The sequence below is a fragment of the Artemia franciscana genome, chromosome 2, assembly GCF_032884065.1.
Source record: "Artemia franciscana chromosome 2, ASM3288406v1, whole genome shotgun sequence".
Lineage (NCBI taxonomy): Eukaryota > Metazoa > Arthropoda > Branchiopoda > Anostraca > Artemiidae > Artemia > Artemia franciscana.
Genome location: NC_088864.1, coordinates 62,087,731 through 62,106,780, shown reverse-complemented (window position 1 = coordinate 62,106,780; position 19,050 = coordinate 62,087,731). Strand labels below are relative to the sequence as shown.

Genomic DNA, 19,050 nt, shown 5'->3' with positions numbered 1-19,050 from the left:
TTTTTTAGTTTTTTTTAGTTTTTTAGATGAAAATTTTTTTTAGTTTTTTCCTTTTTTTCTTTTTAGTTTTTTATTGGTTTTTACCTTTATTTTAGCTTATTTTTCAGTTTTTTCCTTTTTTTTAGTTTTTTTTTATTTTTTATTTTTTTTAGTTTTTTACCTTTTTTTAGTTTTTTTAGTTTTTTAGTTTTTTTAGTTTTTTAGCTTTTTTATTTTTTTTATTAGTTTTTAGTTTTTTTTGTAGTTTTTGCCTTTTTTTAGTTTTTTTAGTTTTTTAGCTTTTTTATTAGTTTTTAGTTTTTTTTGTAGTTTTTGCCTTTTTTTAGTTTTTTTAGTTTTTTAGCTTTTTTATTTTTTTTATTAGTTTTTAGTTTTTTTTTGTAGTTTTTGCCTTTTTTTTAGTTTTTTCAGTTTTGACGTCACCTGATACAGTTTTTTCAGGTGACGTCACCTGATCCATCCACAGACAGACAGACAACTTATTTTTATATATATAGATAGATAGATATATATATATATATCTTCTATATATATAAAAATAAGTTGTCTGTCTGTCTGTCTGTGGATGGATCAGGTGACGTCACCTGAAAAAACTGGATCAGGTGACGTCAAAACTGAAAAAACTAAAAAAAGGCAAAAACTACAAAAAAAACTAAAAACTAATAAAAAAAATAAAAAAGCTAAAAAACTAAAAAAACTAAAAAAAGGCAAAAACTACAAAAAAAACTAAAAACTAATAAAAAAGCTAAAAAACTAAAAAAACTAAAAAAAGGCAAAAACTACAAAAAACTAAAAACTAATAAAAAAAATAAAAAAGCTAAAAAGCTAAAAAAACTAAAAAAAGGTAAAAAACTAAAAAAACTAAAAACTAAAAAAAACTAAAAAAAAGGAAAAAACTGAAAAATAAGCTAAAATAAAGGTAAAAACCAATAAAAAACTAAAAAAAAAACTGAAAAAACTAAAAAAAGGCAAAAACTACAAAAAAACTAAAAACTAATAAAAAAAGTAAAAAAGCTAAAAAACTAAAAAAACTAAAAAAAACTAAAAAAAGGTAAAAAACTAAAAAAAAATAAAAAATAAAAAAAACTAAAAAAAGGAAAAAACTGAAAAATAAGCTAAAATAAAGGTAAAAACCAATAAAAAACTAAAAAGAAAAAAAGGAAAAAACTAAAAAAAATTTTCATCTAAAAAACTAAAAAAAACTAAAAAAGGTAAAAACTAAAAGAACTAAAAAAGAAAAAAATAAATGACGACACTCAAAGAGAAAGCGACCAGGACAAAAGGAATGTTCGATTAGCAATCAACAAAGCACCGGGACACAGGGAGTATAAATGACGACCAGGACATAAGTAAAAAAAAAACTAACAAAACTAAAAAGAAAGTAAAAACTACAAAAAAACTAAAAAGAAAAAAACTAAAAAAAGGCAAAAACTACAAAAAAAACTAAAAACTAATAAAAAAGCTAAAAAACTAAAAAAACTAAAAAAAGGCAAAAACTACAAAAAAAACTAAAAACTAATAAAAAAAATAAAAAAGCTAAAAAACTAAAAAAACTAAAAAAACTAAAAAAAGGTAAAAAACTAAAAAAACTAAAAACTAAAAAAAACTAAAAAAAAGGAAAAAACTGAAAAATAAGCTAAAATAAAGGTAAAAACCAATAAAAAACTAAAAAAAAAACTGAAAAAACTAAAAAAAGGCAAAAACTACAAAAAAAACTAAAAACTAATAAAAAAAGTAAAAAAGCTAAAAAACTAAAAAAACTAAAAAAACTAAAAAAAGGTAAAAAACTAAAAAAAATAAAAAATAAAAAAAAACTAAAAAAAAGGAAAAAACTGAAAAATAAGCTAAAATAAAGGTAAAAACCAATAAAAAACTAAAAAGAAAAAAAGGAAAAAACTAAAAAAAATTTTCATCTAAAAAACTAAAAAAAACTAAAAAAGGTAAAAACTAAAAGAACTAAAAAAGAAAAAAATAAATGACGAGACAAAAGGAATGTTCGATTAGCAATCAACAAAGCACCGGGACACAGGGAGTATAAATGACGACCAGGACATAAGTAAAAAAAAAAACTAACAAAACTAAAAAGAAGGTAAAAACTACAAAAAAACTAAAAAGAAAAAAAAAACTAAAAACTAAAAACTAATAAAAAAACTAAAAAATCTAAAAATCTAAATAAACTAAAAAAGAAAAAAAAAGGAAAAAAATAAAGGAGAAAAACAAAACTAAAAAACGAATGTATATACAGACCGGGACACCGGGATACAAATGACGACCGGGACACAGGGAATATAAATGACGACCGGGACACAGGGACACAACTACAACGGGGACACCGGGGGAAACAGGGGGATATAAATGACGACCGGGACACCGGGACAGGGAATGGTCGATTAGCAATCACCATCAACAAAGCTCAAGGGCAATCATTAGAATCATGAGGTATAGATCTGAATACAGATTGTTTTCCCATGGACCATTATATGTTGCATGTTCAAGAGTCGGTAAACCTGACAATCTATTTATATGCAAAGACAATGGGACAGCAAAGAATGTTGTATATTCGCAAGTTTTACGTAGTTAAAACCATATATATATATATATATATATATATATATATATATATATATATATATATATATATATATATCTATCTATATTCACAGGTGGGACATAGGGACACAACTACAATGGCGCGTAACTATTATGGCGCGTAACGACTTACGCGCGCGGGGGGGCTTGGGGGGGGGGCGCGAAGCGCCCCCACCAACTAGGTGTTGGGGTGGCGCGAAGCGCCACCCCAACAGCTAGTATATATATATATATATGTATCCCCCTTTATAAATCAACAGTTCGACCTATACTCGAATGCAAAATAATACATATGCAAAATAATACATATATACAATAATACAATGCAAAATAATAATGCATTGAAGAAAAAAGACAGAGCAAGGGTTGAAAAAACACAGCAAGGAGCTACTAAGCTTGTGCCTTATTTGAGACATTTGCAATATGAAAATAGACTGCACAGGCTAGGATTGCCAAGTCTTCAATTCCGAAGGGATAGGGCAGACAGTATTAACACATTCCATTTAATCAAAGGCATTGATAATATAAGTACATCACAGTTCTTCACATTTAATGACAGTAACAGGACCCGTTATCACCCACATAAATTGTACCCCTCACTTTCAAAAAGGAAAATAGGCCAACGTTCATTTTACAGCAGGGTGTGGAAGCCATGGAATGACCTTCCACCTGAAACATTTCTAACAGGTGACATAAACAGATTCAAAACAAAACTAGCAGAAACAAATTTTCAAAGTAAATCATTTTAAATAATTCATAGTATTATTTGTCTGTGTTTATTGTAGTTGTTATTTTCATTGATTTGTATGTGTGTATTATGTAGTCAGTATTGTCATAATTTCTTTTTATTATGTTTAGTGCGACAAGCTTGAAAGCTTACCGTATTTGCTATTAATAAATAAATAAATAAATAAATAAATATATATATATATATATATATATATATATATATATATATATATATATATATATATATATATATATATATATATATATATATATATGTACTCCCCCTCTTTTTAGTAGCTTTAAGGAGTGAAGCCACCTTCTGAGAGACTAGCAAGTTATTCAAAATGATTCTAACACCAACTTAAAGCGTAAAAGTCCATGTGTTATAACCCAAGAGCCCCCCCCCCCCACCCCAATTATAGTTTTAGACATTTCTATAACACCTTTCTAAAGGAAATACCACATTTCTTCCAATTTTCTACTTTTTTTGTACGACTTCATTGCCACAATAACAAGCTGCCCAAGGTTTTCCATTATTACCCATGCGTTTACCCCCCCCCCCCCCAGTTGTTTTTGAATTTAAACTAATATTATTGCATTGAGTATCCATTATAAGTGAGAAAATGCATAGCAAGAAAGTGACTGTAAGCCACAAAAGTATAAACAATTTATAAAAGTGTAATAAAAATGTGTTAAAGTATAAGCAAATGAGAAAATTAATGAACGGATAATCAATAGATAAAAAGTACGATACTTATAAATAATATATAAAAGTGTCATAAAAATTTGTAGAGTATAAGTAAATGAGAAAATGAACACATGGCAAATCGATGGATAAAACATACAATACTTACATGATTTTGTTTTCGCCTTCCAGGAATATACGGATCAGGACGAGCAGGAGGCAAAGTCTTTGGCTCGATGGGAACTGATATTTCACGAGCCATTTCAGCAAAACGAAAAACAAGCTGAAATAAATAATAGCAATAGTAAAAAATAATAATATTAAGACACAAGTTGACACCCCTCCCCCCTAAATAGATGTCGCATAATTATCAATTAAGAACTGAGAATGTGCCAAAAGACAGGGTATATAATATATTGTGGTACAAAAATGTATGCCTCGTATGTGTAGTTTGGGCGAAACTTAGTTTAAGAACGAAGGAAAGTGAAAATGAAATGTGATATTTATATATTATAAATATATATATTATATATATAAAAATAAATATATTTAATTAATTTATATATTTAATTATTTAAATAAATATAAATAAATATATTATATTATAAAACTTTAGGAAAATCAGAAATTCTATTCTTAAGTTCTTGTGTTTTTCAGTTCTTGGTCAAAGCAGGCAGCAGATCAAAAAAGATAGAAAAGCAAGTACAAAATAAAAAAAAGGCTTAAAAACACATGGGACCATACACCTTAAGAAGGTGTAGCTTTTCTTTGAAGACATGATTGTCTTTAGGAATCAGCATACTGTTAATGTGTGGATTTAATTTAATTGAATAGTTTCGCATGCTTATTTTCGCGGTTCAACGTGGCAACACTGACGAAAATAATACACTGATCTAAAAACTTCAAAACACTGAAACAAGAGGTAGAAAATCGTAGTTTTCAGGTATTAGAAGACCTAAAATGGGTTCAGAATGAAAATGTTTTGATGTCGTTGGTAGGTAAGGTTCCTTTCATATGCAGTCTTTTAAGCTGCGTTGAATGATGCAACCCAAAAATCCTCATATTCAATAAAGCAAAGGAAATATAGTCAAAGGCAAAATCCTTTATTACTTTTTATATAGCCTTAATATTGACGCGTTTAAGGAAAATTCATTTTCCCCTATATAGGTGAAATAGCTGTAATTACTATTCATTACCAAGAGAAAACTTGAATAAACGACAGACTGATCCTTGAGGTTGAACCTCAATACTTATTTTGTAAAAATTGTCAAATAAAATGAAAAACCTAACCCCGTTTTAACAGGCATATTTATTTTTGATCCATTTCAGCAAACCAACAACAAGCTGACAGACATACATAAATTATTGAATGAAAAAAGTAGGAAAAGCTAAATGCCCAACTCCCCTTTTTTAAAAAAAAAGACATTTTTCTTAGAAAAAGACTTTTTTTAGAAAACGACTTTTTTTTAGAATAAGACAGAAATAAATTTGGGAATAAATTATCTCAAGGGAACAATGGAGAAAAGGGGATAGCCTCAAAAAAGAATTTAGAGCATGAATTATCTCAAGCAAAGAACTATGTCATGGAATTTTTTTTTTAATTACCCCCCCCTTCCAACTAAAAAATTTACAAAGAAAAGGTGTTGCAAGACCATTAATGTAGACTCGAGTGTCAACTTTCTTATAAGGTCTCAATAAAACGAATATCTGTTGGAACTAATTTTTTTCTCGAAATAAACATGCCGAGTAGTGACAATAAAATGATATTTTGAATTTGAGTAAATATATCGAAGCACTTTGACGTTTCCTTCTAATATTTCAGGTCTCATTCATAGAAATGCGCCACGCATACAAATCGGAGGCGGTTTTAAAGGAGGGATAGAGGAGACATTTGCCCCGGGCGCAGAAATTTGCAGGGCGCAAAATTTTAAGTAAATAATCTAATGGTTGTAATCATTTTGTAAATCCTGAAATTTTATTTATATTAAAATAAAACAAAGTGTGCAGTTAATACGTAGAAAGAACTAACATATGTTAATTAGTTAATATGATAAATAACAATTAAATAATTCAAATAATTAATTAAAATATAATTAAACAATAAACTATTCATTAATCAATAAATTGAAAATAATTTACTAATGAATGAAAATTTTGCTAAAATATGGCCTGAAAATCTTGCGGGAGACAGGGTATGGGTGGGGGAGGTGCACTAATCTAGATTTTACCCTGGGCGCAAGAGAGGCAAAAACCACTACGGATACAAATATACAACAGTTAAACTCACCATTGCAAAGAATTTTTTTTATATAGCGAAATTAAATAAGATTTTTAGCAGCAAAATGGGGAACGATTGAAACCTCAACACTAAGGGCATGACCAAAAGTAAAAAATATTCGATTTTTATTTCAGAAAAAAAAAAAACAATAGACAACCCGAGCTGTTACAGAGAACGTGATTCTTTCTTATTTTGTTTTGTATTTAGAAGGTCTCGACTAATAAAACACTTGAGGGGTTTCAAGAATTCCAGGGCTAAGCGGACCCCATTGAACAAAAGAAATTCGGGCTGGGAGCATGGGCCCCTCAAAATAGGACCTTAACTTTTTTCCGGTTGGATTAAAACTTGTTTCTCTAAGTCCTCGACCCGAGTGAACCCTAATTTGAATTGGAGGAATGGCCTCCTAAAGCCTGTCCAGTATCCGAAACTGACAACCCCAATAGTTAAAATGGCAAATCCCATGAAACTTTAAATATTTCCATTCATCATGAAGAACTCAACAGGAATTGTGGTTGAAGTGAGTTTCAGTCAAAATTTATAAGAAGTAGGAAAAGATCCCTTTGATTGTTCTGTGTCAATTTGTATCGTTCAAAAATACTTGCACCTTTTAATTGAAGTATTATTTGAAAATAATCTCCGAAAATTATGTACAGTCCAGATAATAAACGTTATATAGGGATTGCCACTAGAAAATTAGAGGCCCCCCACCATCAATGTTTTTTTTTTTTTTTTTTTTGGAAAAATAACACGATTACGAAGACGACAAATGTAAGAACGAGGCACATAGTCACAATAACATTCAAACAGATTTAATATATGCATTAAAACAAAAATTGTCAAATTAAACAATTTCGAAAACGTCAAAAACATAAAAATATTAACTGAAAAAGCTTAAAAACTGATGTTTTGAAATCTTACGATCAACCTTACTTTAGCCCTCAAACTTACGACTTCACAGCTGGCGCCCTTGACTCTATACCTTAAAGTACAAAAGAAACTAAAAATGCAAGGTGATTCTTAGTAGAAACTTACATAACCATACCCGTCTTAAAAAAATTAGGAAAACCCGAAAAAAAAATTTAATCCAAAAGTTGTTGGATGAAGGTATGTATTTTTATGACTTAGAGAGTACCACGCTTCAAACAGTTCGGGGTAACTTATTGTAAATAAGGAGCAGCTCGGCTCAATAGTTACAAAAAAAAGATATCAATATACATGTCAAGAGAATTGGCTTTTCATGCTGATTCTAAATATATAATATTCATTAAGTTTAGTGTTGCACATCAAAAGCTACGATTCAGATAAAATTTGCCTGATTTTCCAAAAACAGGGGGAAACGCCCCAAAAAAGTCAAAGAGCCTTAATGAACGCCGTACCTTCAGATTCTGCGTATCAGAGAACGCTGTTATAGACGCTGTAAGTACCTATCTCCAAAGATATGGGCTTTTGTATATATATTTTTTTTTTAGCAGAAGAAACATACGGATGCATGTTTATTTGTTTTTTTCTCAGGGGTGATGCTACCGAACCAAAGGTCCTAGAATGTCGGAAGAAGGCTCATTCTAATGAAAATTGAAAGTTCCTATAGCCCTTTTTGAGCAGGCAAAAATATTGGACGGCAACTAGCCCCCTACATTTTACATTCAGAAATCCTATAGGAAATTACTTTTATTTGTCCTACTTTTATTTACGACTCGATATTGATGTGGATATGTTCCCGAGAAACTGTCCGGAGAAATTTTTCACCACTGTGGAATTGTCTGGACGATTCCACCGCTGGGTGGGGGATTTTCTGTGGGAGCAACGAGAGGGGATTACCGGGAACATTTTCTACGAATGGGAATTTCCGGTATGATTTGAAAAACGATCGGATATTAAAGATTTTTTTCAAATGAAGTGTGCCAACGATAATTTTTGAGGCAGAATCGTCACCAAAAAAATTTCCGGGTGGATTCTCAGGGAGTAAGGAACTGTTTGGGGGAGGAAAATTTTTCTAGAGGGGGGTATGCAGGAGGAGCTTTCATGGTGGAATTCCTCTGGGGAGGCAACTTTACATGGAGGGGGCCAGATTACAAGGTGCTATTTGAGAAACAATCAAAAGTTAAATACAAAAAAAAAAATATTTCCAACTGACTGTAAGGAGCAATATTAAAACTTGAAACGAACAGAAATTATTTGGATATGAGGGAGGTTATCCCTCCTCCATACCTTGCTCTTATCGCTAAAGATTGACTTCTGTTCAAATTTTTCAAGAACGACTCTTGAAACACAAGGGGTGTTTAATTAAAAAGAGAAGTTTTTTAGAAGTACTAACAACTATAGCATGAAGAGCGGGGTATTAATGAGGGGACAGCCCCCATCATATACGGAACAATTTCTGTTCGTTTTAAGTTTTAATGTTGCTCCTTACTTTCAGTTGGAAAAACTTGTTTTTTTTTTAACTTAATTTTTTTTTCAATATACAACGCGTATGAAAAATTAGCACAAAATCGAAAAAAACATCACCATATAGCTCTAGAAAGTGCAACTTCCCTGAAAGTGTAACTACCAATAATTGAGGGTAAAGAGGGTATAAAAAAACAACAACAAACAGTGAGTGAATGATTCAAACTATGCAAGAATATAAACTTAACATCTTGTTTCAAAATAGGAGTTGAAAAGAAATATATATGATACCGTGAATGTTCGAAATTGCTGAATGTCGACATTCACCGGTGAAGGTCCGAAATACTTTTTTCCTCCTTGGATTTAGTCACCGTTGACAGTCAACCTTTTCAGTTTTATACAAGGTTTTGATGGTGACAGGTTAGGCTAGGTTTTTGACCCATTTCCAAGATGCATAACCTAATTTAACCTAACCAAACCTAAACTGACTTTCATTTTTACTATCACAGCTTGCATAAGACTGAAAAAGCTGATTCGCAAAGCTGATTGAATCCAAGCAGAGGAAAAGAAATTTCGGACATTCAACGGTGAATGTTGACATTAACCAGATTTTGGACATTCAAGGTGCGCGCGTAACTGAACTCCTGTAACTGAACCTGCGTACAACTGAACCCTCACATAACTGAAACACCGGCCAACTAAATCCAATTTAACTAAACCCTCGTGCAACTCAACCCCATTTAACTGAACCCCTATGCAACTGAACCACCTTGCAACTGAACCGCCTTGCAACTGAACCCTCGCTTAACTGAACTACTGAACTCAGTTTTTTAGTATTCTAAAAATATGAGGCAATAGCATTGGGTAAAACACAAGTTAAAGTTTTTACATGTTCAACCTAGTTGGACTTGTTTGTTTCTTAAAATCATGATATAAACGCCTGTCAAGATCATTCATAAAATAGCTTTGTTTTATTTTAGAAAAAAAAGAAGATCCCATGTCACAAACCATTGAAGATGATTTATTTCTTTTTTTGTCAGATGAATCAGACCTTTCTGGAGGTTAATTAATAAACATATGTGTTTAAAATATTTAATCTTTGTCAATCTAGATAACGAATTTTGATCAGATGTCTTTGAGGAGATTGCACCTAAAAAGAATGTGGGAGGGGGGCTGGCTGCACTCCAGGATTTTTGTCTGATTTCCTTCAGCATGCCCTGCAAATCTAAGTTTCATACACTCAAGTTTATACCCTGAATCGTTCTCGACACATTGCATATACGTCTGTCTTTTAATACTGGATGTAAATAGTACCTCTTGATTTAGTTAAAGATGTTCCTAAACATTTCCTGAACAATGTTACAGCTGATACCATCAACCATTGTAAATATTGCTGGTATTTCCTTTTCACAACCAATAAAGGAGAGAATATTTTTTGGTTGTATTTGGCATTCTTCTTGACATTTCCCTAAGGTTTGACCTCAATGGTTCATACTTTTATCTTTTATTTGTAGGATCAAAATACCCTCTTTTCTTGATGAAAAAACACCTTTTATGTTAACAATAGGCAAAATGCTTAACTTACAGCCCTTGCACCAGGGTTTAGGGGTTGTAAGCCCTGAAGGTATAGTTATTTAACCTTTGAACTGTTTTAAATAAAATGGTCACGTCAAAATTATCGATCGGGTGCATTTGGGGAAAAAAGAGGGTAGGGTGGAAGCTCTTTGGTCACTTTTAACTCTTAAAAAGTTCGATGAAATTTCCAATCGAATGAGCACCCCTCCCCTCCCCCTAGTTCATACAAAATCTTTTCCATAAAAACCTTATGGGGTAACATTGAGTAACTAGCTTTATTTACAGCCCTTACTCCAGGAGCTGCTGGTGGGATTGTTAACACCAGAGGCATGGTTATTTGACCTTTAGATTATTTTGAAAAAAACTATTTTTTTTATTTTAATCGGATGCATTTGGGGTAAAAATGGCGGTTAAGAGGGAGAGGCTGATTGTCCTTTGATTACATTTGATTCTTCGAAATTGAACTTGAAATTTCAATTTCCAATAAAATGAGCCCTTTTCCAAAGTTTGTACGACCGTCCCTTCTATATATATTAAATCTATATATTATATTTTAAAAATGATTAAAGAAATTAATATATATTTTAAAAATTTAATATATACTAAGTTTTAACAATGGGTACTGCAGAAGTTTAAATACCTTTTTAGTTTTGCAATTTTCCCATTGCTTATAGATAGTGTTTGCTACAAGGAAAAATATGGACATTTTTCCTGTGGGAGTTTTATTAAAGGCGGGGGGGGGGGAGAGTTTCTGGAGTATTTAATACGAGAAGAAAATTTTGGCACGGAGGGGGGGGGGGCTAGACTTCCACAAAATACCTCTTTTCCACTTGTTTTAGCACTTCTCGACCAAACTAAAAAATAACAAAACTCAAATAAAATATTCAAATTTGGAAAACCGAATTTTCTGCGAGGGGATATTTTCCAGACGAGAGTTTTTCCATGGTAGAGGGGGGGTAAACGCCTAGACCCGTAGATAGTGACAGGACGAATGGAATCCCCATTAACCGACATACAAAATGGGAGAACAAAATCTGGCATTAACAGTTTGTGACGTCCGATTTTTTTTTTTGTGACAATAAAACAGAGTTTTTTCATCAATCATCTTGACAGTCATTTATATCAGTGAATTTAAAAAGCAAACAATTTTAACAAGGTTGAACATATTAAGATTCTAACTTGTGTTTTACCCAGTGTAAGTATGGTGGTTGAGTTGCACGAGAGTTCAGTTATACGAGGGTTTAGTTGCATGGTGGTTCAGTTGCGCGATGGTTCAGTTGCACGGTGGTTTAGTTACACGGGGTTTAGTTAAATGGGGTTAAGTTGCACGGTGGTTCGGTTACAAAAGGGTTCAGTCGCATGGGGGCTCAGTTGCACGGTCATTCAGTTACACGGTGTTTCAGTTACACGGTGGTTCAGTTGCAATGGAACCGGTTGCAATAGCTTCTCGTTGTTCTAACTAAACGACCCTTGTGTTTCAGAAGTATTTCTTAGAAAATTGGGACAAAATTCAAACTTTAGCATAAAGAGCAAGGTATTTAGGAGGGGGAATCCCCTCATATACATTATAATTTCGGTTATTTCTAGTTTTAATTCAGCTCCTTACTTTCAGTAAAAAAAAAATTGTTTTTTAATAATAATGTTCTGATCGTTTCTTAAGCATCACAATGCCAGGAAACCTGGATCCACCTCCATGGAACCCCCCCCCCCTACAGAAATATCCTCTTGAAAATACAAATGCAGTAAAAATTTACCCCCCCCCCCCAAAAAAAAAAAAAATACCCTTAACATCTCAAAAAGTAAAATGTGCAGGCAAAGAGAAAGTAAACCAAATAAAAAGAAGTTAGCATGGGAATTCTGGCAGATTCCCCAGAGTAAAATTTCCTCTCAAAAATTCAACCTCAAGAAACTTCCCTGCCCATGGAAAATCCCCCCAGAAGAAAATTAACCCCCATCGGAAAAATACATGCATACTTCCCAATACCAAATACTATACGTAAGCAATGGGGAAGTTTATAACTTGCCCATTGCTTACAACTTTAAGACCTTTACCCAAGGACTGCGGGGTCATATTATTTTCAAGGAAATAGTTATTGGGCTTCTCAACTATGTTGAACAATAGGCTATCTCTAAATTTTGATAAAATGATTTTGGGGAAAAAGGGGCGCGGGAGGAGGGCTAGTTACCCTCCAGCATTTTTGGCAACTTTAAAGGGGCACCAGAAATTTAAGTTGCGTTCGAACGAACCCTCTCTCGATATTCTGGGACAACAGTGTAGATAAGACCACTCCTGGGAAAGTTAACCTCCAGCATTTTTGGAATTTTAAAGAGGCACCAGAAACTTAAGTTGCGTTCACACGAATCCTCTCCTGATATTCTGGGACAACAGTTTAGTTAAGACCACTCCAGGGAAAAACAAAAACAAACAAATAAACACGCATCCATAATTTTTATTCTGGCAAAATATACCAAATTTTTTCAGACAGGAGCTTGAAACCACTACAGTAGGGTTCTCTGAATTGCTGAATCTGATGGTGTGAATTTCATAAGGTTTTTTTTTTACTTTTAGGGGGTGTTTCCCCCTTTTTTGAAAATCAAGCAAATTCGCTCAGGTTCGTAGCCTTTAATGGGTAACACCAAGCTTAACCAATCTTATATATTTGGAATCAGCATACTAAGCCAATTCTTTTAATTTATTTATTGGGATCAAAATTTCGTTTTTTAGATTTTCGGTTACTATTGAGCCGCGTCGCTCCTTACTTACAGTGTTACCACGACTGTTTGAAACAGAAAATTTTTCGTTTGTCGATTCATTGTGGGAATAAAGAAGATAATTAACGCAATGAGAAAAATCTTAATAGCTGTACAATAACCAAAACAAAATGGTAGAAAACACAGATTTCCAGAATATACAAACCTATGATGAATCTATAGAGACAAAATTTCATTTTGATGTCCTTGGTAGTTTAAACAAAAACAAGCTAAGCAGATAAAAATACACTGATAAATATAAGCATATAAAAATATGCTTAGCAAAATAAGTTTAAATAAAAATAATCGCATAGAGCTGAACAAACTTTTTTTTTCTTTTTTTTTCAAAACAAGCATTTTTTTTTTCTTTTACCAGCGTTTGTAAAACATACATGTTTGAGCGTTAGTTTGGTTTTTTTTTCAGGTAACTAGTATTACTTTGAAAGCAAAAAAGTTGTTTCAGGATAAAGGATTTTGTGTTACACTGGATAAAGTAAGCTTTATAAACATTTATAAGGTTAAACATTCAGTTTTACTGAACAGAATCTAAGAGAGAAATAGAGAAATATTACTGCTCTTGTTACCCTACAGCCTACTTAAGCCTACTTTCATGCCAGTATTTGTAAATATTAGAGCAAATTGACTCTAAAACGATAGCTTTTTAGAAAATGCCGGAGTAATGAAAGTAGTAATGGTAGTAATAATAAAAGCTTTCATTTTCATTTTTTCCGACTCGTAAAAAAGTTACAAAAATGCTATAAATAAATTTGATGCATTTTGCAAAGTATTATTTTATGCTCCAACTTTCCCCCTAAAAATAACGGTACTTGTGCATAATGAAAAAAATAGTAATGAAAGCTTTTAGTAAATGCAACCTTGAACTCTACTAGGACCCTAGGGGTCAAGTGTCAATGATAGGTATAAGTATAGCTACTAGTATAACATACTAACTCCTCATCAGAAAGATGACTAAGGTACAACAGCCAATTATTACTTTAAATTCCTTCCCTTGTCTTAAAATTGGAACCACATTTAACATTGGAACCATTGGAACCACAGTTAAACCACATTGGAACCACAGGTATACTACAACACTAAAGTTGTCAACTCCTTGAAAATTTTAATGTTATATCGCATCAACAAATACTTTGTTAGGCGTTGAAATTTTTTTTATCTATGTCGGTTCATCAAAATTTGATTTTCTTACCACGAGCAAACTTTCTAATATTACTACTTAAAATAGGAGCAAAGGGAATGCTTTAGCCTTATTTGGCAGTGGGGCCAGGCAACCCAAACATATTATGAACAAAGCCCAATAACTTACAAAAACAACTCTCTTTGACCCTGGCAGTGTTCCAAAAATAATGCCACGTTCGTCAATCTGGCCTAAGATTCACACTTTCCACAAAAACGACTGAAAATATACTCTTAAAACTTCCCAACAACAAGCTGAAATAGGCGGGCTAGAAAAAACAAACAAAAAAAACAAAACAAAGTGAAACAACAAAAAGTATGAAAACCTCGAGGCAAAACTAATATTGAGAGTAACCTTGCTACGCAAAAGTGGGATTGATCTCTGCTTAGTAAGACAGGACCTACAGCTTAATGTCAGCTGCCGCAGGACCAGAGAGCCCGCTGCCGCAGGACATGGAGATTTCGCAATCATAGTATCTAAATCAAGGTGTCTAATTCAAGTCTCTAATTCAAGCTGCAACAACAAATACTGCGAAAACAAAATTAAACAACATTTAAAGTAAAAATCAGACCAGGAGAAGGAACAAAAAGAAGAAGAACGAAGGAGGAAAAGGAGAAGAGCATTAGATGAACCAATAAATGAACTTAAAGCAAAAATCAAACCGAGAGAAGGAACAAAAAGAAGAAGAAGAAAGAAGAAGAATTCAATGTGCACCAATAAATACTGTCACAGCAAGCATTAGACCTGAGAACTTACCACAGTCTCATCAAAATCTTCAGCCCTTGGGTTCACACAAAGAAAAAGGAGAAAGAAAGATTAGAAATTAAAGGAGAAGAAAATTAGATGCATCAATAAATGAATTTAAAGCAAAAATCAGACCGGGAGAATGGAGACATGGAGATTTCCCAATCCGAGTCTCTAAATCAAAGTGTCCAATTCAAGTCTCTTATTCAAGGTGCAACAGTAAATACTTTCAAAGCAAGGACCAGGCTTCAAAACTTACCACAGTCTCATCAAAATCTTCAGCCCTTGGGTTCACACAGAGAAAAAGGAGAAAGAAAAATTAGAAATTAAAGGAGAAGAAAATTAGATGCATCAATAAATGAATTCAAAGCAAAAATCCGACCGGGAGAATGGAGACATGGAGATTTCCCAATCCGAGTCTCTAAATCAAAGTGTCCAATTCAAGTCTCTTATTCAAGGTGCAACAGTAAATACTTTCAAAGCAAGGACCAGGCTTCAAAACTTACCACAGTCTCATCAAAATCTTCAGCCCTTGGGTTCACACAGAGAAAAAGGAGAAAGAAAAATTAGAAATTAAAGGAGAAGAAAATTAGATGCATCAATAAATGAATTCAAAGCAAAAATCCGACCGGGAGAAATGGAGACATGGAGATTTCCCAATCCGAGTCTCTAAATCAAAGTGTCCAATTCAAGTCTCTTATTCAAGGTGCAACAGTAAATACTTTCAAAGCAAGGACCAGGCTTCAAAACTTACCACAGTCTCATCAAAATCTTCAGCCCTTGGGTTCACACAGAGAAAAAGGAGAAAGAAAAATTAGAAATTAAAGGAGAAGAAAATTAGATGCATCAATAAATGAATTCAAAGCAAAAATCCGACCGGGAGAATGGAGACATGGAGATTTCCCAATCCGAGTCTCTAAATCAAGGTGTCTAATTCTTCAAGTCTCTTATTCAAGGTGCAACAGTAAATACTTTCAAAGCAAGGACCAGGCTTCAAAACTTACCACAGTCTCATCAAAATCTTCAGCCCTTGGGTTCACACAGAGAAAAAGGAGAAAGAAAAATTAGAAATTAAAGGAGAAGAAAATTAGATGCATCAATAAATGAATTCAAAGCAAAAATCCGACCGGGAGAATGGAGACATGGAGATTTCCCAATCCGAGTCTCTAAATCAAAGTGTCCAATTCAAGTCTCTTATTCAAGGTGCAACAGTAAATACTTTCAAAGCAAGGACCAGGCTTCAAAACTTACCACAGTCTCATCAAAATCTTCAGCCCTTGGGTTCACACAGAGAAAAAGGAGAAAGAAAAATTAGAAATTAAAGGAGAAGAAAATTAGATGCATCAATAAATGAATTCAAAGCAAAAATCCGACCGGGAGAATGGAGATTTCCCAATCCGAGTCTCTAAATCAAAGTGTCTAATTCAAGTCTCTTATTCAAGGTGCAACAGTAAATACTTTCAAAGCAAGGACCAGGCTTCAAAACTTACCACAGTCTCATCAAAATCTTCAGCCCTTGGGTTCACACAGAGAAAAAGGAGAAAGAAAAATTAGAAATTAAAGGAGAAGAAAATTAGATGCATCAATAAATGAATTCAAAGCAAAAATCCGACCGGGAGAATGGAGACATGGAGATTTCCCAATCCGAGTCTCTAAATCAAGGTGTCTAATTCAAGTCTCTTATTCAAGGTGCAACAGTAAATACTTTCAAAGCAAGGACCAGGCTTCAAAACTTACCACAGTCTCATCAAAATCTTCTGCTCTTGGATTTACACAGACAACCATTTTGATTTTTCCTTCGCCTTCAAAATAGGACTTGAAAATGTGAGTAATTTTGGAATCCCTGTATGGCACAATCTTGTTGGTGCCACTGAGTTGATTCTCTCTAAGAACCTCGATGCAATTACGGAGCGTCATCAAAGTATTGTTTATATTACCTACAAATGATAAATTTCTTCTTTAAATATGGATAATGTTGGTATATTGATAACTACCTTTGACTTTTTATTATCACAAAAAAGCAAGGAAATAATAATAAGAAATTTAAGAAACTTCTTATTATTAGTCAAAATAGAGTTAACAGAAATACAGAAAGGCGACTAAGATTTATTCAATATGCAAAGAAATATATTTAGTACTTCGGAAAAGAAAATTTTAAATCCAGCATATCTGCACTTTACTTTTGGTAAAACCTGAACAACCAACAAGTCATAAAAAACGTAAACGGAAAGAAACAGAGAAAGTAAATGGAAAGAAAGTGTGAGAGAGAAAGAGAGAAAAAATAGTTTTTTATTAAAACCCTTTTACATTTTGCTCATTCATCTTAAATACAAGGAGAAAAGATTGTGTTTTAACCTGTTATTTATAGCTAATATTCATGTTATTTAACAATATGAAGCATTTGTAGCTAAATACTCACATAGTTCTCAGATTTAGAAGAAACAAAAAGGAAGGAACCCAAAACAAAGCCAATTTTTACAGCCAATACAAAGCAGTATTTAATTTGTTTCTGCAAAAGAATACTGAATGTCGATATGAACTATGTGAAGACCATCAGAAATAATCTACTATTTATATGAATGCGTCCGTATCAAGGCCGTACCCAGGGGGGGGGTAAGAGGTTAGATCTCCCTCCCCCCGAAATGTTTGCCTGACTCATAAAAACGTAACAAAATGGATACAAACAATTTTTTGTGCTTCTGAGGTTTTTTGTATAACCCCCCTCCCCCGAAAAAAATCCTTGTGTAAAACAACCCCCGAAAAAAAAAAATCCCGGCTACGGCCTTGATTCCCATCTATCTTTTTTCATCAGCCTTTATACAGGTCATTGTGTCAGCTGAACAGTTATCTTAACAGCTGAAGCCAGAAAAGTAGCTTTCCTTTCCCAAAGTATTCTATAAAGTTAATAAAAGACTGAAGAGCTCCTTTGCATTTGTGTGGCTACTCCTTTCCAATTCAGCGAAATCTACCAAAAAGTACAATTAATCTACCGATATCTACCAATGAGAGCTGAATCTACAATTGATCTACCGAGATCTACCATTGAGAGCTGAATCTACAATTGATCTACCGATATCTACCAATGAGAGTTAAATCTACAATTTATCTACCGAGATCTACCAATGAGAGCTGAATCTGCAATTGATCTACCGATATCTGCCAATTAGAGCTGAATCTACAATTGATATTAGACAAAGTGCGAGAAACCGACCAGCTAACGAAGTTTTGTAGTACAAAAAATAATGAAAATTAAATCTAGTTGTTTAAACTAGTCATATATACAAGAGAGTTTAAGAGACAAAAACAGGTTTGATTTTATAAAAACAGGGAAAAACGTACTAAAAACAAACACCAACAAAAACCTTTAATTAATAAAACAAATTCCGTATATTTTGACTCTACATCCGGCAGCCTTTATCAATGGGAACGACAGCTAAACTTGAAAATAAAAATAATAATGAAAACAGAAACCAACAAAACATTAATTAATAAAACAAATTCCGTATATTTCGACTCTAAATTTGGCAGCCTTTATCAACGGGAACGGCAGCTAAACTTGAAAATGAAAAATATTAATGAAAACAGAAACCAACAAAACATTAATTAATAAAACAAATTTCGAATATTTTGACTCCACATCCGGAAGTCTTTATCAACGGGAATGGCAGCTAAACTTGAAAATAAAAAAAAAATAATGAAATTAAACCAGCAAAGCGTTAATAAATAAAACAAATTCCGAATATTTCGACTCCACACCCAGGAGCCTTTATCAACTGGAAGAGCAGCTAGCCTTGAAAAAAAAAATAATAAAATAATGAAAATTAAACCAACAAAACGTTAATTAATAAAACAAATTCCGAATATTTCGGCTCCACATCTGGGAGCCTTTATCAACGGGAACGGCAGCTAAACTTGAAAACAAAAACAAATTAAAGCAAATTAAACCAACAAAACGTTAATTAATAAAAAAATTCCGTATATTTCGACTCCACACCCGGGAGCTTTTATCAACGGGAACAGCAGCTAAACTTGAAAATAAAAAATTCACTCAATTTAAAATGCATGAGTTTCGTTGACCTGTTTGCCATATTTGAATGGTTCAAGGGTTTTCACCTGTAA

At 32.8% G+C, this 19,050-nt stretch overlaps 1 protein-coding gene across 6 annotated transcripts in view; it reads right to left on the bottom strand.

Annotated features, from left to right (window-relative positions):
* Positions 1 to 19,050, bottom strand: part of LOC136043903 (kinesin-like protein KIF23) — a 108,533-nt gene that overhangs the window by 32,982 nt on the left and 56,501 nt on the right. For 4 of the 6 annotated variants that reach the window (XM_065728934.1, XM_065728933.1, XM_065728935.1 and 1 more), the window contains 2 exons: positions 16,669 to 16,868; positions 4,173 to 4,286 (listed from right to left, as the gene is read on the bottom strand). The exons of 1 other annotated variant lie outside the window; for it this stretch is intronic. In XM_065728934.1, the coding sequence (XP_065585006.1) occupies positions 4,173 to 4,286; positions 16,669 to 16,868 (314 nt within the window). The remainder of the gene's footprint in view (positions 1 to 4,172; positions 4,287 to 16,668; positions 16,869 to 19,050) is intronic. One more of the 6 variants, XM_065728936.1, reaches the window with a different exon arrangement.